Here is an 11,547-nt window from a genome sequence, read left to right on the forward strand (position 1 = left end):
TCTTGTGATCAAAGTGTCTTTATTGTCATGAAATATTGAACACATCAGTTTTGCTAGAATCAAACAGCAGGGATAGAGAGAGAGTTGCAGAGTGAGTGCAGAGTTACTGGATATCTCTCTATGCTGATGATACCTGACTTTATATTTCAGGGATCAATCAGGTTGTGTTTCTTGTCACTGAGAAAGTATCATGATCATCTGTTTATGTTTTAAAAACTACAGATGGAAACAGAATTTATTTGATGAACAGATATTTATTTTCTGGAAATTGTGAAATGACAAACATTAGAGAAAACTAGCAAACATATCAGAGAGAAAGACAGAACATGAGAAAGAGAGAGAGACAGTGTGACAGAGAAGAGAGTAAAACCAGTAGCAGTAACTGAGTGAGTCAGCTCAGGACTGGGAACACTGGTCTCTCCTCAGTGTCTCTGAGACTGGAGTCTTGGAGCCCTGGGTGGCCTCACAGGTCACAGAGCCCAGCTTGCTCCACTGGTCTGCAGGGAGCCTCAGGGTGCTGCTCCAGCTGTAGAGGCCGTCCTCCTCCAGCACCCCGGGGCTCCTGCTCTCCTCCCAGCTGCAGCTGCTGCTCCTGCTGCCGTCCACCTTCCAGGCCAGACTCCAGTCTGAGGGGAAGCCCTTGTTGGCCAGGCACAGGACTGTGACCTTCCCCTGCTTCAGCTCCTCACTGGAGGGGGGCAGCACTGTCAGGGTGGGACGGGCGTCACCTAGGAGACACCAATCATCTTAGATGACAGGGACCACACAGCTATCAATCAAACATCAGACACTTGGACACATTTACTGTGTGACACTTGATTTCCTCCTTTAAGGAGTTTCTGTCAGATGGTTTTTCTGCTCCACCAGTCACTCACTCACATTGTTTCACTTCCCTTTAAGAAGCCTCTCATGCACATCAGCACAGAGAAAACCATCAAACAGTTTGACCTGAAATATATCAAACTACACTGGAAACACAAGACGCTGATTTTTCAATTTTTTCAACATTTTCCTAAAAAGTCTTGAGTTTACATGACTTTAGCTTTCAGAAGAAACATGAAATAATACATAAGATAATCTGACAACCATAAAATATTCTTTATGTGGAATTAAATCATCCTTTAACAACCTCTTAAAGGATTTCAAAGTACGATGGAAATAATTACACAAGAAAGTGATACATAAAGGTATCTCATGAGTAAATTGTTATTGTGGGAGGTGAATCTTAAGTCATTAAAGACATTTAAAATCTAACTGAAGTTTTATCTTTTCTCCAGTTGAACTTGAATTTCAGCATGACAGGAATGTGCAAAGAAAAGTTTAGTAAAGCTGCTCTGAGTTCACCTCCATGATGAAGGAGGAGAAATAAAAACATCAATATTAAAAGTCTTATAAATAAAACAACATCATTTTATCCACTACAACCATTCAGAAACTGAATTTAAAACTTTATGTTACATTACAATACCAGTCTAGTTCCTCCACCAAACAGTCAACAACAAAAACCCATTAAGACGTCATACAAAAACCTCTCACAGTAGAAAAACACGGTTCTCTAAAAATAACTAAAATCAGAATAATATTAACTTACTTCCAAATTCCAGTCTGGTTCCTCCACCAAACGTGTAGCACAGTGAGACAAAGTCATTGAGCCGTCGTACAAAAACCTCTCACTGTAGAGAGACACGGCTCTCTGACTTTGAAAAAAAACTAATTCACCAGAAGTAGTCTGTTTGTAATAATTTGGTAGCTGATGTGAGGAATGACAATTGCCATAAATACCAGAATGGATATTATTCTATTATGTTTGGAAAAATAACAGTAAAAACCCTAACCCTAACCCCAAATCCAAAATAGTATATCACCATAGTAGACACATTGAACTGCCCTAAATCACGAAGAAGTACATAACTTTGCTGTCATGTAGAAAACAAACAAATTTATTGTGAAAATTTTAAATTTTAGTAAAATTAATGGGAAAAGGTAGTCAGTGTGGAGACTGAGTTAAAGTCTGATGGATTGGTAGAGAAATAAATTTGACTGTCATCTTCATGAAAATGGAAATTTGATTTGTGGACAACTTCACCCAGCAGTAACATGTATATGGAGAAGGGTAAAGGACCTAGAATAGAACCTTGGGGAACGCCACAGTTGATAACTGGACAGGTAGAGAAGACATTGCCTGGAATTAAAGAGAATGTTCTTTGCCTCAGGTAAGACTAAAAGTAGTCTAGCAGTCCCAGTTACACCTACTGTTGGAGGTCAGAAGTCCAGGTCTGTACCAGAGTTTACATGTGGACCTCTTCACCAACACGTAACTAACAACTCTTGTGCACAGATTCTGGAGTCCCAAAAAGTTCAAAGAATTCACTGGAGATGGTCACAGTTAAATGCAATAGAGTTTATTCCTTTGCACAGGAAAAACCCAAGCAAGTACCCAGGCGCTGAACTGTGCACCATCTTATATAGTAAAATCATTCCTCCTTCTCAGGTGGATTCTCCACCTATTTTTCTAAAAAATACTTATCTAGTCTTCCCTGGATTTCCCCAAACTGGGCTACCAGGATATGTTAATGGTGTCAGGTTTCCAAAAATCCCCTAACTTTCCCCAACCTGGGCCTTGCCAGTGCATCCTCTGCTGACACCATTATTTCCAGGGGCTTTCCAACCATTAAAAAAAAAACTTTTTCCTTCCTACCAGGTTACATGGTGTAACAGGCTTACTGCAGCAAAGGCTGGCTCACATGCAATCTGACTTCATTTGTGGATATAGCTGATACATTTTGTTCATATGTTTATCATTGAGAAGCAACCACTAATTGATTTCATCCTAATGTTGTTTAAGACTTTTAGAAGTGCAGTTTCTGTGCTGTGATGAGTTTGAAAACCAGACTGAAACTTTGCAAAAAGTCAGTGGTCACTCATAAGATCTGAAAATAATATTTTTTTTCCAGTATGTTGGCAAGAAAGGGTAAATTAGATATGTGTCTGAAATTATTGAGGTTGTCTGTGTTAAGGTTAGACGTTCATAGAATGGTTAGAGTGTGTGTGTGTGTGTGTGTGTGTCCTCAGTGAAGTGTATCAGTCTCTGCAGTAGCTTCCAGCTGCAGCAGTCAGTTCAGTTTCTGTTCAGTCTGACTGAGGGAGGTTTTTGTACGACGCTTTTTCACTGTGTGAACACACGGTCACTGTAGTAAGTGTGTTCACACTTACAGTGATAAACTCCTGCATCTTCAGCCTGGACTCTACCGATGATCAGAGCGTGTTCACCTGAAAACTCACTGCCACTGAAACGATTTGAAACTCCAGAATGACGGGTGTAAGTATGTTTAATCAGGAGTTTTAGAGTGTCTCCAGGCTTCTGAACGTACCAGTTTATCTTACAGGAGTAAAATGTTCTGACTCTGCAATAGATATAGGCAGTCTGTCCTAGAACAGCAGACACAGCTCCAGGATACTGAGTCACAATGTTTTCTCCTGATGAACCTGGAAAACATGAAGAAGAGGAGAAGGGTTATTGAGACAAATCCAGCTTGGAGAAAGATGATCAACATCCAAACAGAAGAGGATGATTTCTTTAACATGGAGAACAGATGGAAGAAGGTCAATGCTGTTTGTTTCAGTGTTTCTCCATCACAGCAGAACATCATTGTGGTGAACCTGGTTGCATCCTGAAGCAAAGTTTTCACAAGAGAGTCTCACCCTGAACAAGGAGCCCCAGGGTGGCCAGCAGTAGAGTCAGAGACATCATCATTGTGCTGCCGGCGTGTCAGTGGCTCTGAAAGGCCTGGACAGCCACTGATCAACACTGGCCTCTTAAAGGCTGGGAGCAGAGAGGCAGGACACATATGCAAACACACAGAGTCAGTGAGCTGGAGCTGTCCTCAACACATCATGCTGTTTCCCATCAGTACTGAGAGAGGTGACTATTCAACTTGTCTAAGCTATAAGGGGATATGAATGGTAAAAATGTCAGGTAAAAAAGTCAAATTGAATTCTACAAAGCAGCTCAAAAGGCTAATGGGAATTCTGTGATGTGAGCATTTTGAGGCTTGTTACACACACTAGGGTTGTTTTTTTCAGACAGTTCAAAGCATCCAATGACTGGTGTGAAACGTCTCAAATCCAGCCCAATATTTTAGACACAAAGGACACTGAGTGAATTCATGCCCACAAATAAATAACTTGACTTTCTGATGCATCACTGGATTAGCAGCATTTTACTGTTGTAGCTGGTCAAGGTCCAAGTTTAGCACAGCTAAGCTTAACCAGCTAGGAGCTAGTTTTATGTTCTCATGTCTTCAGAATCATTTGGCTGACAGCAGTAAAAAGTCCTCTTTATTTTGGAGGGGTGGTGTGGTTGTTTTGTCCCTACCAATACTGACACCAAACCTACACCCTTGCCAGTCACCGCACCCTAAGACTGTTTTATTGACTTAAAGACATTTTATTTTATTCATTGGTTCATTGCACATTAACAAACATTAATCTTACTGCACCATGATGGCTTTTTTCACCTGTAGTCCCTGGACAGATGTGAGAAGGTCTTTATGAAAGAGGAAAGATTAAAATGACCTCACTGAAACTATAAATACCGTGAGCATGTAGAGAAATAATGAAAAGTGAAGAGAACATCAATTTTAGTAAAAAGGACACCACTACACTACAGTGTCAGTAAAATTAATTAATCAAAATGTAGCGCAGAGGCACAAAATATAAGGAATGTAAAGCTATGAAATGGTGAACATGAATATTAGCAGAAATATGAACTAAATTAGACAACATTGTTCTATGTTATCAGACACTACTATAAACATTCAAAGCAGAAACAGAAATAAAGAGCACATACAGAAGTATAATTAAATCACTCTGTCATGATAAAAAACATGCATGCAGGTACATGATGACAGACTGGCAGCAGTAAGGGATTGAAAGGCAACAGTAGATATCACTGCAAGTACACAACATAGACTGAGGACAGCAAGGAGCAGTTGTTTTTCAGTGGTGACAGAGTGACCGCTAATTAACAATGTGTTGAAATGAGCTCCAGATAAATACAATGAGTCCAGTTGTTTTAAATGTGCTGTGATACATTTAAACTCTTGTTCAGCTTTAACAGAGGATACAGACTGACTGAATGGAGTTTTTCTCAGTTGGATAATACAACAGACAAGTATATTCTTCAATATTTGTCAATGATGAAAATGTTTCTTGTTTCAAGTGTTTGTTTTTACTAAGACAGTAGTAGTTTGAGAGTTGTACCATGAGCCTGAAAACAGGAAGTAATATGTGAAACAACCATTGAATGCATAGCTCCCGCTCTTCATGCGCAGTTTTGAATTGAGCTGAAATTTGCAAAACCATGAACCAACAAAACTATGTTCCTTTTCAGATCAGTTACTGTATATATTAGAACATAGACATGAAACGGAAAATTAAATTCACCTTGGATAGATCATTTGGTTTGGTTGACCTGAGAAGGAGGTTCAAATTTCGACTCTGGTATCATTTAAATAGTCACCTCTCTCAGTACTAATGGGAAACATCATGATGTGTTGAGGACAGCTGCAGTTCACTGACTCTGTGTGTTTGCATATGTGTCCTGCCTCTCTGCTTTCACTTCCTCAGTTCAACCACTTCATGTGATAACTGGTTAAAATTTCTAAAATGTACTGGAAGATTGTGTTAATTAATTCTTTATTTTAAATATTTAAGCTTTTCTTTGTGAAATATTAAACATCTACACACAAAATTAATTTCTCAGTGAGTACTGTGAAATGTAAATGATTATCATAGACACATTTATCGTAGATTATGTCAAACACTGATGTGAATTAGAGAGAATTTACAAAAAATATTATCAAGGAAAACTTTTCAAACTGAAAAAAAAATACATAAAATTAAGTATCACCACATCCTGATCATACTCTGATCAACTGATTGATCCATTGATAAACAGCATGATCAGAGTGATCCAAGTCCCTGCTGGAGTCAGTCAGAGCATTTCCATAGAGAGCCACTTTGCATCAGCAGCACCATGCTCCAGTGCTCTGGGAGAGTTTATAGTCCTGAGAGTTGAAGACTGGATGACTGACAGCTGTCCTTCATGACAACAGAAGACACAGAAATCCTCCTCATCAGAAACATGACTTTGGTCTCCGTCCTCATCTGGACTCTCCTCTGCTGCTGCTTCACAGGTAAAGTCCAGAGAATCAAACTCCTCTCCTCTATCAACATCCGTCCCTCTGAAATGAAGCCGACAAAACCATGACGCTGCTTTTATGTTTCTGTCTCTGTGTCCTCAAGTCCAGAGGACAGGTCACAGTGACTTCCTGGAGCAGTGAGCATCTGCTCTGGAGGCTCCGTCACCATCAGCTGTAGGACCAGTCAGAGTGTTTATGTCTCAAAACTATTTAAACTGGTACCAACAGAGAGATGGAGAAAAACCTAAACTCCTTATTTACTGATGCTTCCACTCGAGCATCAGGGATTCCAGGTCGTTTACAGGCAGTGGGATCAAACTCTGACTTCACTCTGACCATCAGTGGAGTCCAGACTGAAGATGCAGCAGTTTTACTACTGTCAGAGTCTCCACTATATCAACAGTCTTGTCTCACAGTAAAAAAGCGTCGTACAAAAACCTCCCTCAGTCAGACTGAACAGAAACTGAACTGACTGCTGCAGCTGGAAGCTACTGCAGAGGCTGATACAGTTCACTGAGGACACACACACAACACACACAACACACACACACAACACACACACACACACACACACACACACAATCTCATGATACCCTGCTTTTATGATTTAGGAAATTTATCAACATCCCAGGTATCAATCATTTCACATCATCATAACATCAGCCTGTACGATGATGACTTCCTACTATACACCAGAAACTCTTCAATTCCCTTCCTTAAGTTTTTTATAAGATCAGAAGATAAAACAAGATTTCTGGATTCTCCCTCTTTTCTTAAACGTGCAATGAATCTTTTTTCAGAATCCAATTTCAATAAAGTCAGATAACCTCCTTAAGACTCAGGTATATTCCATATGTAAAATAAATGTATTATAATGTTTTCCTGCCTTTCTATCAATTCCTTCTTGGTTTTTTCACAGTTGTCATTCCACTATCAGAGTCGTTGTGTGATGGAAATCTGAAAATGAACAGTTGATGAAATGATCAAGTTGTCTTTGTATATTTTAATAAGAGCTTTGCAAAGGATCAGTGTACAGTCCCACAGAGTGCAACTGCAGACTGATATCAAACCAAGAGTGTACGTGAACTTTGTAGAAAAAAAGAAAGAAGGAGGCAGGGTCGGGGTGTGTGGTCTAACTGCCAAGAAGAAGCAGGTGTATGTTCGAGGATAAACTGCTCCCTAGTTTGTACCGGACAGTTCCAGATAAGAGCATACATGTGGGAACAGATTCACGTTCATGGATACACAAAGCCAGGTCACACAAAGTTCACACCGGGTTATACAAAAGTGCAGGATATGATTTTCTATTACATTTGATTTGATTCAATTTTAATGGAAAACAAGAAACAGCTGCTTTTAATAAGAAACATTTGGTGCATCTGGGGCCTTTCACGTAACTCATTGCACGTTCCCTAATGTCTGAAAGAACAGAAAACAAACTTGGTAAGATGCTGAAAATCAGGGCTGGACTGGTCTTCTGGCAGACCGGGCGCTTTGCTTGTGGGCCGACCCATTAGTTTTGTCTTAATTGAGACTGGACTGGGGCCAATCACATCTTTTAATCCTTCGCCTTCAGGCCCAGTGCCTTCATATTCATGTAAATAGTCCACTCTCCTCAGTTCTGATGGGAACGCATGATGTGTTGAGGACAGCTCCATTTCACTGTCCTGTGTGGTTTGCATATGTGTCTGCTCTCTGCTCCCAGCCGTTAAGAGCCAGTAGTTCTGATCAGTGTGGTCCAGCCCTTTCAGAGCCCCACTGAGCACGGCAGCAAAAATGATGATGTCTCTGACTCTATGCTGGCCACCCTGGGGTGCCCTTGTTTCAGGGTGAGACTCTCTGTGAAAACTTCTCAGGATGCAACAGGTTCACGCACAATGGAGTGTTTGCTGTGATGGAGAAACACTGAAAAACCAGCATTGACCTTCTTCCATCTGTTTCTCCATGTTAAAGAAATCAATCCTCATCTGTTTGGAGATTGACATCTATTCTCGCAAGCTGTTTGTCGCTGCAATAACCTTCTCCTCTTCTTCATGTTTTCCAGGTTCATCAGGAATGAGTATCATCCTGACTCAGTCTCCTCTGGATCTCAGTCTGTGTTCCAGAAAGACTGGTCTCTATCAGATGTAAAGCCAGTTCCAAGTGTTTAGTTATGAACATGCAGTGGGTACCTTCAGAAACCTGGAGAAAAGCTCCTAACACTCCTCATATATGTAGATCAAAACCGTTACCTGAGGTTCCCCACCCAGGAAGATTGTTTTAGTGGAAGTAAATCTGGTGAGCAACTGACTTCACTCGACCATCAAGTGGCAGGTTCAGATGAGAGATGGCAGGAGTTACTAATAGGTCAGCGGATGAGAGTTTTCCGTTCGAACACACAGTGAAACAAGCGTCGTACAAAAACTCCTCAGCTTCAGAGGAACTGATCTGACCATCGACAGCTGACTGAAACTAACACTAGAGGTTTGACTGCAACAATGGTTCTCATGTTGGAAGAAGGTTTCCCTGATAGAAATACTGTATTTATTGAAGTTATCTTAAAGATAATGAAGACTTTAATGGTATTCCAAATAATCAGATCCCAGGATGTCATTTTCATTTCTTTACACAGGTAACATTGTAAACCACACAGTACTTTTTAATCTGTTTAGAAAATGAAGACATTTTAACTGAAAGAAATGTCATTTAGAGAACTGTCAATATAATAAGTTTTAAGTCAAAATCCAAAACTAAAACGTTAAATACTAATTAACTCCATAATTTCACCAAGAAAAGTGTTTCACACAGATAGATGTTGCAGCTTGTATAATGTTTAATTTTGGCCAAATCCATCTCACTTCCCATGACGTAGTACATCTCACAACAATATTTATATCATTTCACAACAAATCAATGTAAATTCTCATCTAACTTTCATGTCGCTAAAGTAAAATACTAAAATAAAAATAATTTTTTTATTTCCAGTATGTTGGATAAGAAGGGTAAATTAATATGTTGTTGAATAGGGTGGGCGATACACGATATTAGATGTGAAGGATTACAGTGAAGACGATCTTCAAACTGCAGAGATCGTGGGATCCATTCTAAGGGCCACATTCTAAAATTGGCAGTTTAGCTGGATAGCACCGCCACGCACAGACGTATTGACGTTCGTCAACACCCTGACACGCCACCACAAGGTCCATACGACGAGATATTAACGGGGCAAGTGAACAGCGTTTCCTTCCAGCGCCTCTATGGTGTGTGTGTAGCGGTAAGCATCATGGAGAGCGATGGCTTGAAAGCAAACGAGTTGGTATGCTAAACAAAATTCCACCTCGCATTATATGGAATTGAGTTTGGATTTTCTGCAACCTTGTCAAGCGCAAGCCAAATGAATTTCAAAAAGTTTTGCACGCAAACACGTTGTGACTTCATCGTGGTAACACAGCGAACCCGAATGTTTGATTGTTAGCACTTAAACTTTACGTTGTTTGCCACATGCATGGCAAAACTGTCGCACATTTGAAATAAATAGATGCTCGATTAATTGTCAATACTGGTGTACGTTCATATATGTGACATTGCTCTGTGTATTCTTCCTCTTCATATTGCTCTCCAATTAAGACTAATGTTTGTGCATTGAAATATTCTCTGATTGTTAGATTTTATTAAAAGCAGATGCTTAGGATGTATACACGTTTCTTGAGCACTGGAATAATAAAGCTGAACCGACGTTCACATCTCTTTAAGTAATGAATGAGGCACGACAACATGTCACTATGCTGAAAATATAAAAATTAGTATTATGAACTTCAGCCAGGGACTGTTTATGTTATTGACGCTGCGATGATAGATCTACTAGTTTCAGCTCGATCATGCTTGAATTCAGGAGTCGATGAAGGTTCAATATTCATGCAATGATCATACTTGTGTCAACAGCATAATTATGCTATATCTATTGTCTCACGGCTTCTTACTCCAGCATATACACATAACAAGTGCGATTGCATGGGTCCATATTTCATCTGCGCACTATTAATGATTACGAAAGTGAAATTAAGATATTATCTCATAACCAGAGAATAGTAACAGGTGATTGATGTTGTATTTACATTGCTAATATCTCATATATCTTTGTTAGATGCGAGCCATGAAGGTAATTCTCTTGTCTCGATTCAATGTGTACATGGTATTTACTTTGAGGACCTTTGTCCCACCCCTAAACAACTGCCAGCAGACCTATGTAGAGTAAAGGTGGTTAGTTTAGTCCAGAACGATGCAGAAGAGGATGAGGAGTGTGTGACTCACGATACTGGGAGTCAATCGTAGACGCAGAGCCGAACACGTACGTTCGTTACCGGATTCTGGAACACCTATTTGAGAGTCTGAGTTAGACGTTTATGCTGACACAATGATGCAGATTTAGAGTTGTTACCTCAATTCAGCTCTGATACCATTATTGAGATTAGAAAGAGTTGGAGAGCATAGCCTCAGACACCATACATTGCGATTGAGGAGATTTGGAGGATATGCGCACCATAGGAAATAGAGAGGTTATGATGATGTGCACGTTATGCTCTGACTCCGTTATACTTCAATTGATGCCCAAATGTGAGCTTGGGTCTGGTACGTAACAGCCCTCACGCCAGTCGACAGAGAGAGGAGAGGGTGGGGAGCAGTCAGTCCTGAAGCTAATGGGAGAGGAGACAGGTGTCGGTACGCTGGAGCCACTTGATGCAGTGAGAGCCATGATTGCAGGGAGCGGTATCAGTTACGCCTGCATACGCCCACGCGCGCTAGTAGTAAATTATTGCACCATAATCATATCTCCGGTTCTAGAGTAACAGTTTAGAGTGTTAGAGTAATGCTATTGAAAAGGTTCCTGGATTTTATGAAATGCGTGTTTCTTTGTCACAAACATGTATGTATATTGTCTATGATGTAATAATTTCCGCATCATGTCCCACCAGTGATATCTAGTTCTATGGCATAGTTGAACCTTTGTGGTCATACCAGTATAGTTATTATTTATTTGTCTTGGAGGCACGTACATATTCCTAGATCAGTGTACATTATCCATGCTCGTTATCAATTACTTGCTAGTAGAAAAGAGAAAGAGTTGGTTATTGGGCAGACAACTAATTGTTGTGTAATTCTAAGACACTATAATCCACTATGAAGTATTGAATATGCGAGATACTTGAGTCTACTAGCAGCAGAGTATCGTCACGACATCATCAATCCTTCTTTACTGCCCACAACACCTGCCACATCCATGAGGAGCGGTAAGGCGCCTAGTGATGTTAATACATGGGAGATAGGAACTAGGATTGCTTGATAAAATGCAATACATCTCGTTTCT

General features: G+C 40.1%; 1 gene segment (V, D, J or C); it reads right to left on the bottom strand.

Moving 5' to 3' along the window:
• On the bottom strand, nucleotides 1-3,812 carry LOC111237659. The segment is given in 4 exon segments: nucleotides 1-728; nucleotides 1,592-1,628; nucleotides 3,179-3,486; nucleotides 3,703-3,812. Coding segments are annotated over 4 exon segments (729 nt in total).
• Nucleotides 3,813-11,547: the final 7,735 nt, after the last annotated feature.

The sequence above is a fragment of the Seriola dumerili genome, unplaced genomic scaffold (genome assembly GCF_002260705.1).
Source record: "Seriola dumerili isolate Sdu_G_001 unplaced genomic scaffold, Sdu_1.0 BDQW01001075.1, whole genome shotgun sequence".
Taxonomy (NCBI): domain Eukaryota; kingdom Metazoa; phylum Chordata; class Actinopteri; order Carangiformes; family Carangidae; genus Seriola; species Seriola dumerili.